Consider the following 17,872-nt stretch of genomic DNA (forward strand, 5'->3'; position numbering starts at 1 on the left):
TTTGAATTCATAACCAGCCCACTCTAAAGGAAGTCACGATGGAATTTCTCAATTCGGATCACCACACTCGCTGGAATTGGAAACAAAGATAAAAAATAAGTTGGTAAATTGGACAGAGTGCGAGATTAGGGTTATCCTACCACCTTTTGACAAATACAATCCCTTCCAACCAGCCAATCTACTTTTAATCTTCTCAATTACTGCATCCCAAATGGATTGATCCCTAGAAGCTGCCCCAAAGGAAGGCTAAGGTAATTCATGGGAAAAGAGGAGACCTTACATCCAAGAGTGTTAGCCAAAAACTGGATGTTGTGAATGTTACCAGCTGTAACCAACTTTGACTTGGATAAGTTCACTTTCAAACCAGATACAACTTTAAAGAAAAGTAGATACACCCTTAACACCTGAATCTGGTTCTGCCTCACAAAATATGGAAGTATCAACAACAAATGAGAAATGTTAGTATATTGGTGTCACCAACCAAAAACCCAGCCAAAAGTTTTTCCAAGGATGGTTATAATAATTTATTAATTTCTATTGTTATGCATGATCTTGTGGGTCTCAAACTCATGACTTCACTCTCATATTTATATGTGACTGGAAAGTGCCATTTTGAGTGTAGCTCATTTGTATACAATTTCCATTCCTTTTTTCTTTTATTGTTATTATTATTATTATTTGATACCCATGAGTTTGATTTAAATCTTATATTTGGGTTACTTTCATTTGCTTATCAATGGCTATATGACTTGTCTTCCTTGAGAAAATTAGTTACTTAGGCTACCGAAAGGGTGTAGCCTTAAAATAATTATAGTCAGTCTTGTCACAATACAGTGTAAAGATGCTTGGCTAGAGTCTTTTCTTTGGGTTGCTTTTCAACTCTCTTTCTCTCTCTCCACCCCCCTTGTTTTTGTTTTCTTATTTGCTTGGGAAGATTCTTTACGCTAATGTACTAGTAATAGTTCTTAGTTGTTTTCTGATACACTAAAGTAAATGGAGATTGCTCTTTCTATTGCTCAGGCATCGAAGGTATTGAAACTACAGAGAAATAGTTTGGAGTTTCTTTTGGATCACTTTTGTGGAGTTATTGCGAATAAAGAGTATGCATTTTTAATTAATTTCCCTATTCACTTGATTGGCTATGGTTTCTGGTTTGACATTTCTTCCTACTTTTACTGTGAGGTTGACCGGTCAACTCCTTGCAGATACCAGAATGCAGATTGGAGATTACGCCCTCTTCCTGAGGATATGGTCAGGTACAGTAGAAAGTAGAACTTGCCAAGCATTCTTCTTTGTTTCAATTTTTTCCATTGTTTCTTTTGTTACTCTTTTCCTATTCCATTTGTTATCCTATTTAAATTATTCTTTCTTCTTTGAAAAATAGATTTAGTAGTTCATTGACCAAGTGAAGTAATTCTGGAGGGTTTGGCTCTGTATCACATGCATATAATTGGCATCTTTCTTTTCTTGCACCCACCAGCCACCACTTGGCATATGTGATAACATCCATAGGTATTTGGTTTAGCAAAGCATGTAAACTGGTGGCCAACTTTGCAGCAGTATAATCAATTTGAAAATGTCTTCTTAAAATTTGACACTGCTAATTTAGATTAGATCGGGAGGTAATTAAATTGATTGCTGCTGAAACTGCCTTTGAAAGATTTGCAATAGAGATTGCTGTAATTATGTAAATTGACACACACACACAGAACGTGTATGTATATTTTATGTTTTGCTAAGTATTCTGTATATGTGTTTATATATTTGGAAATCTGACTCCGACCTACATTACAAATAATTCTTTGTCTACTAGTGTGGTTAATATTTGGTAATTGGTCTCAATTGTGATGTATATGTGAGGTATTCCATGCTCACGGTTACTTGTTTGCTACTTTTTACTACTGATGACAGTTGTTTAACTTCCCCCATCATCTAATTGAGTTTCCCTTGATCACAGATATGCCAGAGAAGATACACACTATCTATTGCATATATATGATTTAATGAGAATGGAGTTGTTTTCAATGCCCAAGGAGAATGAAAATTTTGATTCTCCTTTAGTAGAGGTACAATCTTCATGGACCATTAGCATCATCTACATATTTCGTGGAGTTATGAATTTTCCCCTGATGATGCTTAACATTGTTTGTGCATTAAATCAATAAACTGCAGAAGCCTTCTTTTTTATCCTTGACTCTATTTGAGGTTCTTCGTTGGTTTTGGTACTGCCGGATGGTAATTTTTGCTGTTTTGAAAGTATTCATCATTTTTGCGATGTCTGTGCTTCGAGCATTCATAAACCAAGGAAAATCAGTAAATAACTCTAAAAAATTCTTTACAGGAGTTTGTGAAATTTCGAATCTGTCCTTGCATACACGAATGAATAAAAAAAAATTGATGATTTTTTCTTTTTTGAGAAGTAATAAAAGTAAATTAAAAAGCACAAAAGGTGCAACCTGAGTACTCAAGAAGTATACAAGATAGACACCTATCTGAAAGGAGAAAAATATTCTAGAAAATTATGAAAGTTAAGCCCGTTAAAGTCCATAGAAGTTGTCTAAAGGAGGAGAATATCGAAAAACAGTTTTTAGCAACTCGTAGTGGAGTAAAAGATGATGAACGGATTCCTCCCTCTTCTTACACTTGTAGCCCCAATCAATCACATTGTTATGTTTTTTCTTTAGATTCCGTCAAATAATCTCACAGGAAAAGGGGTCCTTATCATGAGAAACAAAGACATTATAGAAGATCGAATATTGAACATCCTTATCTTGGAAGGGCCTATGTACTCTAGTATATGCCGTGTGTACTGGCCGTGTCACTTTCCTGTTATATTAATAAAATTTATTTTACCTATAAAAAAAATCTTGGAAGGGCCCACATGAGCTTGTGTTCACTTCCTCCTATCAAACTAGTGGAGTACAACAGATTAAAGAATATTGTAATACATACGTCCTCCAATCATGAGTCGCTTTGATAAAGCTTATATTCTACATTGGAATTACTAGATATCTCCAAATGGTCCACTATAGAAGTAACCTTAGCATGTGCAACATTGAAAAAAATTGGGAAATCCTACTTGAGAGCTCTACCTTTACACCACAAATCATGTCCCAATCTAATGACAATTTTAAAACTGTTTCAACCCTTAGATACTTATAACTAAGCTTCAAAGCCATATGGTTCTTGCTCCTCCCATCTTTTGTTGCTTGTGGGCCCCCCAAAGTAACAAAGTTGCAAAGTTGGAAACTTATGCATCCTGTAGAGCTGCAGCAGGAGCTTGGTATGCTTCATGTGGATATTCAATTATTCCATCAGTTCTTGAGGATAGCACAATTTCATATTTGTTGCAAATGTGGTGGTGTCCTTGGATTAATGAATTTAATTTATTTCAGGCAGTTCCTGGGAGGCCATTCATTGCATAAATTACGAAATTGCCACTAAAATATCGCTGAAGTTTTCTGCTTTTTTAGATTATTCTATATCTTTTCATTTGGATTTTGCAAGTAGCAGTTATGTGGGTTATAATATTGCCATTTTAATTGTTTTAACTTGTCAAATGTGTGTGTATATATATATATATATATATATATGTTTATGTGTTGAGGTATTCAGTTTAGTTGTTCTTGTATTTGTATCGGGCTTTGCCTAATTCTTTGATCAATAAAATTTGCTTACTTATAAAAAAAAAAGTGTTAGAGTTATTCAGTTTTGAGTCTTTAGAAGCTACCGTTGTATAATTGAGGTGAATATGAATAATTATTTGGAGTAATAAAGTTGAGTTTAGGCTCTGGCATGGTGATAATGGGTAGAAATATTTCTTTATAATCTGTTTATATCTTCTTGCTATGCTGTTCTGATAATTTCTGGTGTTCTCAGTCACTCTACCAGTCAAGCTTGTGATCCACCAATCTGATTTCCATTAGGATAGTGATAGGGTTACTATCCTATTACTACCCATTTACTACTCAATAGTTGATTTCAAATTTTTTATTTTTTTATCATTTTCTTTTGCGTATTTTTTTAACATCCTTAATCATTAAGAAAAAATTAAAAAAATATATAATATTACTAATAGTCACTTCCTTAACCATTAAATAAAAAAAAAAATATATATATATATAAAAAGAATAGTAAATGGGTAGTAGGAGAGTAGTAACCTTATTATTTTCCTTTCCATTATATCCCTGTAATATTTAAAGTTTCTGACAGGAATGTGAATCACAGAATGGCTTTTCTCCTCTCTTGAATTTGGACTTTTTTGGAACCTTTGTGTAGGTCTTCTGTCGCAATGGCAGCAGCTAATATTGTGATGAGATTTGGGCAATATAAGTTTTTATGTGCATTGTTCAAATTTCTTGAACGTTGGAAATTATATGAATGCACATTTGAGTTCTATTAGTTCCTAATCCAGCAATTTTGGTGACCAAAATTTTCTTCCCCTTCAAGGAAGATGTGAACGAGTGATTTTAATCATTTGATTAGTGGAGCTTGAGGAAAATGGTGTCTATGATTTTTCTTTTGTCAACATATACTTTACCATATTCACTATGTGTCCTATTTTTGACAGGTCTACAAGCGCAGTTATGATGTATGCATGCAGCTGTATGAGAAAGAGGTTTTGACAGAAAACTCATATCTATATATATATGGGTCTGTTTCTTGCTCTCGTTTACAGTTCCAATTTGGTGCATGAATTTTCCATATATATATATAGCAATTAAGCAGAAATTTCATGATTTTCTTTTCAAATTGGTGTTTTTCTTCTCTTCATTTAGCTCTTCAATGTCTTTATTTGATTTCATAGGCATTTCAAACTTTAGATATCTTGTTAATTGGGTGGTCCCATTTGTATTTTTCTTCTGCTTGGGTTTAGCACTGTTTGGAGCTCTCGGATACATTTAATATAAAAAGAGTTGTTTTACATCCAAAGAACTAGATGTGAATTGTTATGTAAATGAATGGATGAGATCGATTGTGCTAAATGAATATATTTCGTCTGTCCATTTTCTGACTAGACACGTCCTGATATATTTTTTTTCACACGATGTAAGCCCAACTTATCTATAAAAAAGTCATGCTTGTTTCATTGCTTCCTTTGTTCTCATGCTTGCAGAAATTAAAAAAAAAAAGTAATTCTTAGGCTCAGTTTGGATACCAAAATCATCTCAACTCATCTCATCTCATCATTACAATTTTCACAAATTCTCACATAAAATACAATAAACAATTCAACTTTTTCAAATCCCAAAACAATAATAATATTAAAAAAAAAGATTCTAACAATATTTTATTCAACTTTTATCTAAAACCATCTCATCTCATCTCACTATTCAAACCCCACCTTACGCTTTTGGCAGAGTTATTTCTCTTTCCTCTCGAAAACTTTTCACTAGATATTTATTTATTTATTCTTTTGATGCAGGTTGCAAGCTGCTGGTCTCAATGCTCAGGAGCTTGCTGTAGTTGCAGTAAGTAGCTGCTCATTTTACTGTGCCATTTCTTTTATTATTTAGATAAAGGGTGTTGGGAAGATTTATTATAGAAGATCTTCTATCTGCTTTTCGTTACAATTGTTTGGCATGTAGGAGCCTCATAATGTATTGATAATGTTGGATTTATACAGTATTTTGACTCTTGCGATCAATTGAGAATCTACAGTTTGTTGGTTTATGCAATGAAGTGAGCTTCAGTTATCTGTTTTCTCATATTAGTTTTGAAGTGGGAGATGGTGCTACGTGATCAGTGGTGGTTACAGGACTCTCAAAAAAGCTTGCCCGGAGGGGTATAGGGTGGCCGGAGGGGTATAGGGTGGCTCGGTTTGATGATGCCTCTGTGGCAGATCTTTTGGAGTCTAATAGTGAACTCTCTGTGGAATGTTAGTTTCGTTAGTAGCTCATGATGGGAAGTTGAGGCTTTTACTCCATTTTTTAATCTGTTCTACTCCCCTAGTTTCAGAATAAGAGGCGAAGACAAGCGGCTTTGGGCTCCATCCAAGAAAAGGGAAGTTTAATGTCCGATTCTTTTATAGTGTCCTTATCCCCAATAACACTAACCCCTTTCCTTGGAAGAGAATATGGAAGACGAAGGTTCTTCTAAGAGCTGCATTCTTTGCTTGGACAGCAGCTTTCAGGAATATTTTATTTTTCCATCAGTAAACGAGTTTGTTGATGATATAGAGCAGGCATAGAGTACATGGGACATATACAAGAGCAAAACCTAAGCATGAGTGTCCAGTGATACAAGAAAATCATGGATGTTCAATCTATTAAAATCTATTACAAGCAACAAATGGACTAAGGTATTAATCTAAGCTTGTCCATTGACCACTTGCGATCCTTGAAGTTTCTTTCATTCCGCTTACTCCAAAGACGCCACCATAGGAAAATCGGGACCATCTTCCATATTCCCATGATTTGAGTACTTCTACGTAGGCCTTTCCAACTTGCTAGGAACTCAAAGCTTTAAACAAGATTTGAAGATATGGAATGTGGAGGAGTTTGGGATCACGGAAAATAAGAGGAAGCTTTTGCTGCAACAGTTGCAGAGCTTGGAGGATAGGGAGCTGTTGGGAGACATATCCGGTGAGGAATTGCAGAGAAAAAAAGAGGTGGTGGCTGAATTTGAGGAGATCACTTTAATGGAGGAAATTTCTTGGAGGCAGGAATCTTGGGTCCTTTGGTTGAAGGAAGGTGACAAGTGTACAATTTTTTTTTTTTCACCAAATGGCGAACTCTCATCGAAGAAATAATGCTATTGAGGTACTTAATGACGGTGATAACATTCTATCAGATCAAGAGGCCATCAAGGAACATATTGTTAATTTCTATGAGAAGCTGTTCAGGGAAGAACTTTCGTGGAGACCTAAGCTTGATGCGCTGTTTTTTGATTCCATTGACCAGGTAAGTGCAGAATGGATAGAGAGTTTTTGACGATGATGAAGTTCTTGATGTGGTTAGAGGAATGGCAAGGATAAGGCTCTAGGTCCAGATGGTTTTTCAATGGCTTTCTTCCAAACTTTTTGGGACATAGTGAGGGAAGATATTATGAAGGTTTTTCTTGAATTTTATTCATTTATGAAATTCGAGAAAAGTTTCAATGTTACTTTTATTGCACTAATTCCTAAAATGGTGGGGGCTGTGGAAATGAGGAATTTTCGGCCTATTAGTTTGGTAAATGGGGTGTACAAGATCATTTCTAAGGTTCTAGCTAATTGCATGAGTGTGGTGTTGGGTAAAATTATCTCGAAATCTCAAAATGTGTTTGTGAGGGGAGACAAATTCTTGACTCGGTCTTAATTGCTAATGAATCTTTGGATAGCAGAATTAGATTAGATGAATCTGGAATATTGATCAAATTGGACATGGAAAAGGCACACGACTATGTTAGTTGGGATTTTCATCTGTACTTACTTGGGAGATATGGTTTTGGAGAGAAGTGGTGTATGTGGATCAAGCATTGCATTTCGATGCCGAGATTCTCCATTTTGGTGAATGGCACCCTGGTTGAGTTTCTTAATAGTTCACGTGGCTTGAGACAAGGAGATCTATTATCTTCTTTTCTTTTTGTTCTAGTCATGGATGCTTTGAGTAGAGTGATTGAAGCGGCGGTAGATGAGTCTCGGAATAGCTTAAAAGTATCACATCTTCTTTTTGCCGATGATACTTTAATTTGTAGTGAGACCAATCAAGAACATCTTCGTTCTTTGAGAGCCTTGTTGTTATGTTTTGGAGCAGTTTCGGGTCTCAGAATTAACTTAAACAAGTCTGAAATTGTTCCAGTGGGCTCTGTATCCAATATTTGAGATTTGGCTAATATTTTGGAGTGTAAGATATCTTTGTTGCCTTTGAAGTATCTTTGTTTTCCCTTGGGTGCTCCTCACAAATATGTTTTGATATGGGATGGGGTGATCGAGAAGATCGAGTTGGGTTTGTGGAAGTCCATTAGGATGGGTTTGGGGGGGGGGGGGGTGGGGGGGAAGTTTCTCAAGCATATTAAATTGAAGGTGGGGGATTGGACAAGGATACATATTTGGCAAGATATACGGTGTGGTGATTCAGCCCTCAAGAATGTTTTCCTTCCCTTTTTAGGATTGCTAGGGACCAAGATGTTGCAGTGGCTGATTCTCTTTCTTTATTGAATGATAATCCTCATTGCAACGTTGAATTTGTGAGAGATGTGCATGATTGTGAAGTGAATGTAGTCTCATATTTTTTTGGAAGATTATATGATTTAAAGATTGTTCAGGGAAGGGAGGATAGCTTGCTGTGGGTTCATGCAGGAAATTCCAGATTTTCGGTTAGTTCATTTTATAAGGTGCTAACCTGCCATTGTGTTTGTGATTACCCCTGGAAATGCATTTGGAAAGTTAAGGTGCCTAGTGAGGTGGCATTTTTCTGTTGTTTGGTATCTCTTGGAAAAATTCTGATCACGGATAACTTAAGAAAGTGTGGACTTTGTGTGGTAGATTGGTGCTTTATGTGGCATTATTTCAAATTTGAGAATATGTGGCTTGCAGCTGATGGATTTGTGGAGAAGGTTAGGAATTGGTGGGACTCTTATTCCTTTTCTGGAACTCCTAGTTTTATTTTGGCAGATAAACTCAGCTCCAAAGTTTGATTTAAAGGAGTGGAATAATGAGGAAAATGGCTAATTCACATAGGCGCAAAATGAGGAGTCCTTGTTAAGGAAGAATGAGGTGGTGACTGAAATTGAGAAGGTTTTGTTGATGGAAGAAATTTCTTGGAGGCAAAAATCAAGGGTGCTTTGGTTGAAAGAGGGGGATAGTTGCACCAAGTTTTTTCACAAAATGGCTAATTCACATAGGCGCAATAACGCTATTGAGGTACTTCATTCCGGTAACCAATGTGCTTCACTCCCCTGATGAGATTCAAGATCACATTGTACAGTATTATGAAGATCTTCTAACTGAGATAGAGGAGTGGCGTCCTAAGTCGGATGGTCTGAATTTTGACCAGCTGGATTCCTGTGCAGCCAGCTGGTTGGAGAGGCCTTTTGAAGAAAATGAGGTGTATCAAGTGGTGAGTGGAATGTATCAAGATAAAGATCCGGGTCCGGATGGTTTCTCTATGACTTTTTTTCAAGAGTGTTGGGATATAGTGAAAGTAGAAGTTAAGCGGGTATTCCAAGAATTTCATTCTTGTTAGAAGTTTGAGATAAATGTTACATTTATTGCACTCATCCCTAAGATAGCCAGTGCCCATGAGTTGAAGGATTTTTGTCCTAGTAGCTTGATAGGCGGGATCTATAAAATTATTTTGAAAGTGTTAGTTAATCATGAGTACGGTGATGGATAAAATCATTTCTTAACCTCAAAATGCTTTGTTAAGGGACGTTAAATTTTGGACTCAGTTCTAATTGCTAATGAGTGTTTGGACAGCCGAATGAGGATAGGTATTCCGGGGGTTCGTTACAAGCTTGAGATGGAAAAGATATACAACCACATGTGCTTGGATTTTATTTTTTATATGCTAAGAAGATGTGGCTTTGGTGATAGGTGGTGGTGGATGGGTTAGACATTGTGTTTTGAACCCTCGGTTCTCTGTATTAGTTAATGGCAGCTCTTGTGGTTCTTTTCAGAGTTCGAGGGGTTTGAGATATGGGGATCCGTTATCCCCTTTCCTTTTTGTTTTAGTGATTGAGGCATTGAGTCGTATGGTGGAGGTTGCTGAAAGGGGGGGGGGGGGGGTTTCTCTCTCGTTTTTCGGTGGGATAACAACGGTACTATTTCAATCTCCCATTTATTATTTGCGAACGATACTCTCATTTTTTGTGATGTTGACAATGGACAGATTCAAGCTTTAAGGGTTGTATTATTGTGTTTTGAAGCTGTCTCGGGCCTCAAGGTGAATTTGGGCAAGTCAGAATTGGTACCGGTGGGAGATGTGAGGATTATTAACCATTTAGCGGATTTGTTGGGTTGCAAAGTTGCTTCTCTTCCAATGAAATATCTTGGGCTTCCGTTGGGGGCGTCGTTCAAAGTAAAGAATATATGGGCTGATGTTGTAGAAAAGGTTGAGAAAAGATTGTCAGGTTGGAAGTGTCTATATTTATCTAAAGGGGGAAGACTAACCCCTATTAAAAGCACCATTTCTAATCTTCCCACTTATTATCTTTCCTTATTCCCATTACCGGTTGGTGTGGCTAACCGGATTGAGAAGTTGTTTAGAGCATTTTTGTTGGGTGGCATGGGAGAGAAGAATAAATTCCATCTTGTGAGTTGGCATAGGGTGTGCTGTCCGATTGTGAGTAGAGGTTTGGGGGTGCCAAGTTTGAGTAATTTTATTAAGGCACTGTTAGGGAAGTAGCTGTGAAGGTATCAAATGGAAGGGTACTCATTGTGGAAAGAGGTTATTGATCGAAATTATGGATGTGATTCGGGGGGATGGTGCTCTAAGGAGTGTAGGGGATCTTATGGTCTGTGCTTATGGAAATATATTAGAAAGGGGTGTGACAGTTTTGTAAAACATATTAAGTTTGAGGTTGGAGAGGGTGCTAGAATTCGTTTTTGGCTCGATGAATGGTGTGGTGAGAGAGCTCTTCATTCCATTTTCTCAGTTGTTTTCAGCTTGGTTGGAAATCATCAGGCTGCTGTTTCAGAGGTGTTGAGTCGTGCTAATGGAACTGTGCATTTGCATGTTACTTTCACTAGAAATGTACAGGATTGGGAACTTAATGAGATTGCAGATTTTTTCAGTTTCTTGTATTCTCTAAATGTAGGAGGAAATGAGAGGGATCGAATGATGTGGAAACACACAGGGAGCAAAAATTTTTCAGTTAAATCTTATTATAAGGTGGTTTCTGGTCAGCATCAATTCTCTTTTCCGTGGAAGAGTATTTGGAGGCGTTTGTGCCGTCTGAAGTTGTCTTTTTTACTTGGACAACCACACTTGAGAAGATTTTGACAGTTGACAATTTGAGAAAACGCGGCAAGGTTGCCATGGAGTGGTGCTTCATGTTTTGGAAAAATGGTGAATCAATTGATCATTTGCTCTTACATTGTGAGGTGGCTAGGGAGTTATGGGTTGGGGTTCTTAGTAGAGCTAGGTTGAGTTGGGTTATGCCAATGAGAGTGATGGATCTACTAGCATGTTGGAATAGTGTTACGATCCCATATCAACTAAGTATGGGATTGATTGATGGTTTATAAGCCCCTAGACACCATTCCCTTGTAAGCTAGTTTTCAAGGGTAAGTTCTAACTAGTGGTTTCATAACAAATGGTATCAGAGCCACCCCACGTCTAAGGCTATGTTGCGACAGTTGCAATTGTGTGGCACGGGGGGTGATGCCGGCATGTCAGTGTTTGCCTGGAGCTGGAAAAAGACCTAGCGCACAGCCAGCTCGTGTGAGCATCGGGACCGCCGTGGACGTCGGTTGCTGAGCGTGGTGGTTGTTACGATCCCACATCGACTAAGTATAGAATTGGTTGATGGTTTATAAGCCCCTAGGCACCCTTCCCCTTGTAAGCTAGTTTTTAAGGGTAAGTTATATCTAGTGGGTTCATAACAAATAGGCGGCACAGAAGCTCTCAGTTGGCAGCGGCGTGGAGGATGATTCCTTTGTGTATTATGTGGTGTTTATGGATAGAAAGGAATGAGAGGTGCTTCAACGACAATGAGCGAACTGTTGAGGATATCTGGAAATTGTTTGTGTCTTCTTTGCTTGTAGTGGTTTTCGGCTATTGTTCTTAAGGGAGGAAATGCTCATGAGTTTTTTTTGTTTTCAGATTTCTAGAATGTAATTAGGTGCTTATTTTGTATACTTCTTGTGTATATGGGTTTCGCCAAGTTTCATTCAATAAAGTTTCTTACTTATCAAAAAAAAAAAAAAAAAAAAAAAAAAAGGAAAGAAAAGAAAAGAAATAATTGTTACTTATAAAGCAAGTTTCTGTTTCTTTCCTCTTACATTCATACTTAACTGGGTTGTAGGGGCTTTATGAGTGGCGGGATGTTGTTGCTCGTGCAGAGGATGAGAGTACTGGATATATATTACCAAACAAAATTCTTCTTCAAATTGGTATTGAGAAACCTAGGCAAATTTATATCAGTTTATTTATGTAGTTATTGTTGTCGTTAGTATTCAAATAGTTTTCATAGAAATTATATATTTTGACTTGTTTTAATGCGTTTTATAATTTTGTGGAAAAGCCAAGCAGAAGCCGGATGCAACTAGCAAGTTACGTCGAATGGTAAAATCAAAGCATCCTTACGTGGAGCGCAATCTTGCTTCTGTTGTTAACATCATTAGGCATTCTATGCATAACGCTGCTGCATTTGAAGCTGTTGCTGAACATCTGAAGGTTGGCCACATTGAAATGGTAAGGCCTCTATGGGACTTGATGATAGCGTGCCAATCAAAATTGTTACATCAACTGTGAATATATATATTTTAATCAAATCTTGGGGAGATCTTGAGATGATCCATCATATGTAGTTTTGATAAGTGGAAAAGATTAAATGGCTGGTAAAGCATTTAAACATGAAAACATAAAGACTACAAATCTCAATCCATTAGAATGGGCTTCGGAACAATAAAGCATGATTACAGAGCTACAGTTAATCAGTCTGTCTTTTCTGAAAAATAAAGTCGGAAGTAATTTTGAATGGTCACCATATTCTCAAACTAGTAATATAGGTCCCACTACTATGAAGGTTCACCACTACGCTGAAGTTTCTGGTGGCTTTTTTTAATGCTTCTAAGTATAATTTACTCTGTTAGAAAGTCAGAAGTTTAGGTTGTGAAAATTTACACATACAACAATAGACTAGACTATTTTCGTGTTCTAGCACTCAATTGGCAAATAGGGAGCTTATGAAGCTGTACATTGAGTTGAAGTGGAAAGGATATGGGTTTTTTTTTTTTTTTAATATATATATATATAAAATATACAAGTAAGAGATTTTATTGATACGAAAGTATAAATGGGCCTAGTTTAAGTACACAAAAAGTATACAATAGGAAACACCTTATTAGAAATAGATACAAGTGAAATTTTATCTTTTATGTAAGTTAATCTGTTTGAGTTTATCCCATGTTTGAGTTGTTAATCTGTTTTTCCAGTTGAGTTAATGCGTTAGAAAAACATTTTTCACTACAAAATGTTAGCCACTGTTTTCTAAACAGTGGTATATTTCATTATTCAGGTATCGGATGGAAATATTGTGGTTACCGATGAATCTGAGGCCGTACACGATCCTCCTGCATACTTTCAAGGTGCAAATGCCAGAGGAGAAAGCATTGAAGCTGGTGATATGAAAAATAGCATTTCTGTACTCTTGCCTGCTTGTTCTGAGCTCAAAGAAGAGTCTCTGGAGCTTGGGTGCAGTGCCTCTGAACTTGGCAGAGATGGACAAGGGGCTTCTTTTGAAGTTTTAGATAAAAATGGGAAGGTAAATACTGGTTCTGATGGTTATATTGCAGAGCTCCCCACTGAAAGGCTCAAGGCAAATGATCACACCTTGGTATCGGCTTCAACAAAAGTTGTAAGCCATGATTCTTTTTTACCTTCATGATGTTTCAGATTCTTGCTGGTAGTGGTTTCATTTTATGTTGATTTCTTCCTTATAGGTTACTGGAGCAACGGTTCAGATGTTAAAGAAGCCTAGTGGTGCTTTTGGGGCACTGCTCGGGAGTTCTGCTCCAAAGAGGAAGTTTAATACTAATAAAAAGGTGAGTTTTATGGATTCATTTAGAATATGCAGTATATAGTCATTCTTCTGCTTTACCCATTTTTACGATAGTAAATACTTGAATCTGACATGCTATTTTTAATCTCTCTCTCTCTCTCTCTCTCTCTGCATTCTTGTTGCTTTACTTCATAGCACTTCTTCATTTACATTCTTGTTGCTTGCTAAGGGAACTTTTCCTTGCTGTATCTGTTTTCCAAGTTACTCATGTAATACTCGAGTTTTATGAATATTTTGGTAGTTCTGTTTTTAGACACCTCTGTCCTATTATGTATTGGCTAGAATTCAAATTCACGTCTTGGATGCAGTTTCCTCTGAGAAGTGATGCAATGGCTAGAATTCAAATTCACGTCTTCTAGATATATATATATATATATATATATATATATATATTTTCCCTTATGAATAAATTATATTAAAAAACTTTTAGCAGGAAGAGATGAAATTGGAACAAATCAGGTCTTCAGTGACCTTCCCCTTTCACACATTTTCGGGCACGAGTGAGCAGTCACAACCAGTTACGGAAACACTGGATACAGTTGGGGGAATTCATCATCTTCAAGAATCAATTGTCGTGCCAGCTGCCAGCTCTAATTTGGAGGAGATTATAACTCTAGTAGATGAATCAATTCGTGGAAATAGGGAAGCTACAAGTGGGCACAAAAACGATTTTGGGACATCTGCTTTAGAATTGGATAGTGGAGATGAGCCTATGTCTCTCTCTGAATTGTCATCAAGCTTCCAAAAATGCTTTGAGTCAAGTAATCAAAATGGGAAAGCCAGACAAGTTGAGAAATCTCAAGAACCTGGTTTCTTGCAGCTAAGGCCATTTGATTATGAAGCAGCACGGAAGCAGGTCAGATTTGGAGAAGATAAATTGGAAGAGTTGGAATCAGGAAGCGAGAAAGGTTTAAAGGGCCGGCTCGGTTCTCGGGGAAAGAAAAAAGGTTCAGTTACAGATCGAACCCAAAGAGACGATGGCACAAGAGAACTTGCACAAGGCATGCGACGTCAAGCTTTTCCGGCAACAGGGAATCGTAGCGCAACTTTTCGGTGAGTCCCTTGCTACATATTGTACTTGTCAGTGTATGACAGATAAAAAGAATGCTTATCAACCTCGGTGGGTTGTCATTTCATTATCCAATACCAATTTCCTTTGTTCTTACAATTCTATTTGAATTGAGTACCATGAATATTTTCATTAAGAATACTTCTATTTGAAGGCCTCTACATCATCACAATTTGATTTGAAAGATAAAACATTAAAATTGAAATCTTACAAATCATATTATGTCACGTGGATAGTATGTGATGTGAAGGCTTTCAAATAGCACTACCCTTTCATTAAATTAATGCGTAAAATATAGAACTTTTATATATGATTTTTACTTATCAACTCAACACATTTCTATATTTTAAGCATTTATTTTATGAAAATATTACTATATTAGTCTGCAATTTGACCTTCCCACGTACTCATTCCTGAGTTTTAGATAGTTTAAATAAGATCTTAGGGAATCGGATAACATATCCAAGTGATCCAAGTGTCATGGCTTCTAACTCGGTTGAATGGGGGAGAGATTATTCCGAATTGGAGAAGAGGAAGTCTTCCTATCTCTGCACAACAAATTTTTATCATTTCGAATTTTGAGTCGATGTGTTTCAAATATTCTTCATGTTCATATTATTACATGTGATTCATTCTTATCCTTATAATGTTTCTTTCGTATCAATAAAGGACAAATGTTTATCGAGGACCATACAAAGGTGTTCGAAAAATGATAAAAAAGTAAAAATGATATTTGCAAACGTAAAATATACAAAAGTCATGCAATCTCTTTGAAAAAAAAATGAGTAAATATGGTATCTATATGAAAAAAAGAATTAATTTTTTAATAGTGAATTTTATTCTTTTTCAAAAAATAATGACTGAGATATAAGAATTATTTTTAGTGTAAATGATATGGATCAAGTGGACGCTGGAGGGTGTGATGTAGCCAGAAGCGCCTGTTGTTAATGCACCAAGCTAGCCATGGAAATGGTGTTAACTGCAACAAGCAGGACAGTGATTTTTTACCATAATTTTGTTAATATCATCCTCCATCATAAATCATATCTGCACTATATCATCATCTAGATCATCATTTGAATACTTGATAAAGCCTTTGTTTGGATTCGAGATTCATTTCAACTCATCTCATCATTGCAATTTTTTTAAATTCACACACAAAATATAATAAATAATTTAATTTTTTCAAATTTTAAAACAATAATAATATTAAAAATGATACTGGAACAATATTTTATTTAATTTATCTAAAGTCATATCAACTCAATCTCTAAAAAGTGTTATCTTAAAATAAGTAGATGCAATGGCACTATGCCACTCAAATTCAGTCAATAACATAGGTACAATTTAGACGAGCATGTGTGCAATAATTGGGGTGAAAAATAAAGGTAAATAGTGAACTGATAAATCGAACCAGATTGGATTGGATCAAATCGGTAGGTTAGGTTCGGTACCAGGTTTAGTCCGGTCCGGTACTGATTCCATTTTTCTCATAATCGATCGAAATCGGTTTGGCTCTGATTTTTCTTTTCCTAACACCGGACTGGACTGGATCAGTTCAAATATATATATTGTATAAATATTTTTTATATGATTTTTTATATTATATATAATTTTATATATAATATATATAATTATATATAAAATAATTTTGTATTATATGATAAACAACTAATTAATATAATTTTAAATTTTAAAATCCTATATAAATAACTATACATTATCACTATCGTTAACGTCGAGATTCACACACCCATGGGCTGGGTTTTAGGGTTTGGGCTTGCAGAAACGATGAAGAAGAAGAAGATGGGAGAGGGCGGCCCTGAAGGCAGGGTAGTCTCTGATAAGTCAAGGAGAGCTTTTTGAAAGTATGTATATTATGAGAGCGTAGAATATAGAGTGTCCAGAGAATTTCCTCATACCTAGGAGTCTGCTTACCTGAAGCCTAAGGGGGACAGATCGTTCCTATCCCTGTGGGGATCTCATCCTTTTCCCTATTCTTTTGTTAGAGTCTTTAAATGCGGAGTGGCCTTTGCGACAACGTTATTAATATGTCGTGTAGTCTGGGCTTTGGTGCCATTAATGCGGCATGATTATCTTGCATTCTCCATTAATGAGGCATGTTTCCCATTCTTGCTCCCTTTCGTAGGTTTCTTTGCTCGCCCGTCGATACCTCCATGTCAGGAGATTAAAGGTTCTCCTTAGTCCCTACTTGCCCAATTAGATGGATACTCAAGTGCCTGGCGTCGCTTGGAGGGTGCTCCAGGATGGCAAGTCCCATCCCTTGTGTCGTCTCCTACCAGTGTAGGTTGTACTATGGAGCGTCTTCCTCAGGTGTTAGGGCTGCCAGCTCCCCTTTGGGTCGGGCTGATTGGTCGGCCCATTCGGGGTTGGGCTTCCTTGCTCCATTTCCTTTCTTTACTTAGGTTGGGTCTCACCTCTTGGGCCCTGGGACAAATCTCCCTACAGTTACCCCACCAATTCTCATCATACCCGTCCGATGGGAATTCCTTTACGCCTCCCTCCACTTGTCATGCTTTTATACGTCTCAACTCAGTTGGTCATCCACGGTGTCATTTCCCCTCTGCCCTTTCGTTATACCTTTTGAGACTTTGTATCTATACATGTCCTGTCATTGTGTCTTTTCACCTTCTTCTAGGTTGGCGATGTCAGGCGGCTCTTCGTCTTCGTGTCGCTTCGTAATGCGTCTCTTCTGGGATTTGAAGTGAACGCATCCCTGGTATTGTCCACGTGGCACTGGGGGTCAACCATTGTCTCCTCCCTTTATAAGTGCGACGAGGCAGATGCTTCTCTTTTTTCACGACGTCACTTTCTCCCATTACTCACTGTCTCAACCGTGCCTTTCTTCTCCAGTAGGCTCCACCTTGCTTCCTGCCTTTGCTTTCCTTTTGGTCTTTTTCGTTTCCATATGGCTTTCATGAGACTTGCTTTATCTAGAGGCCCTTAGCTTGAGGCCCTTAGCTTGATGCTGCAGTGTAGGCCTTCCGTGGTTACATCTGGCATTCCTCTACCGGCACTTTGAGCTTGGCGCTCTTGGCAAAAACCTACCATATCCTTGTGACTACTATACTTGAA

At 37.1% G+C, this 17,872-nt stretch overlaps 1 protein-coding gene across 4 annotated transcripts in view; it reads left to right on the top strand.

The window, feature by feature from the left end:
* Window positions 1–14,875, top strand: part of LOC121264491 (protein RRP6-like 2) — a 39,663-nt gene extending 24,788 nt beyond the window's left edge. Inside the window, exons 5-14 of one of the 4 annotated variants that reach the window (XM_041167680.1) lie at window positions 1,021–1,100; window positions 1,206–1,256; window positions 1,958–2,066; window positions 4,571–4,653; window positions 5,426–5,471; window positions 11,950–12,037; window positions 12,169–12,338; window positions 13,165–13,503; window positions 13,589–13,690; window positions 14,138–14,875. In XM_041167680.1, coding sequence (XP_041023614.1) covers window positions 1,021–1,100; window positions 1,206–1,256; window positions 1,958–2,066; window positions 4,571–4,653; window positions 5,426–5,471; window positions 11,950–12,037; window positions 12,169–12,338; window positions 13,165–13,503; window positions 13,589–13,690; window positions 14,138–14,764 — 1,695 coding nt within the window. In that variant the 3' untranslated portion in view covers window positions 14,765–14,875. The remainder of the gene's footprint in view (window positions 1–1,020; window positions 1,101–1,205; window positions 1,257–1,957; window positions 2,067–4,570; window positions 4,654–5,425; window positions 5,472–11,949; window positions 12,038–12,168; window positions 12,339–13,164; window positions 13,504–13,588; window positions 13,691–14,137) is intronic. The other 3 variants (XM_041167681.1, XM_041167683.1, XM_041167684.1) reach the window with 3 other exon arrangements.
* Window positions 14,876–17,872: the final 2,997 nt, after the last annotated feature.

This window comes from Juglans microcarpa x Juglans regia, chromosome 5D, assembly GCF_004785595.1.
Source record: "Juglans microcarpa x Juglans regia isolate MS1-56 chromosome 5D, Jm3101_v1.0, whole genome shotgun sequence".
Taxonomy (NCBI): Eukaryota; Viridiplantae; Streptophyta; class Magnoliopsida; order Fagales; family Juglandaceae; genus Juglans; species Juglans microcarpa x Juglans regia.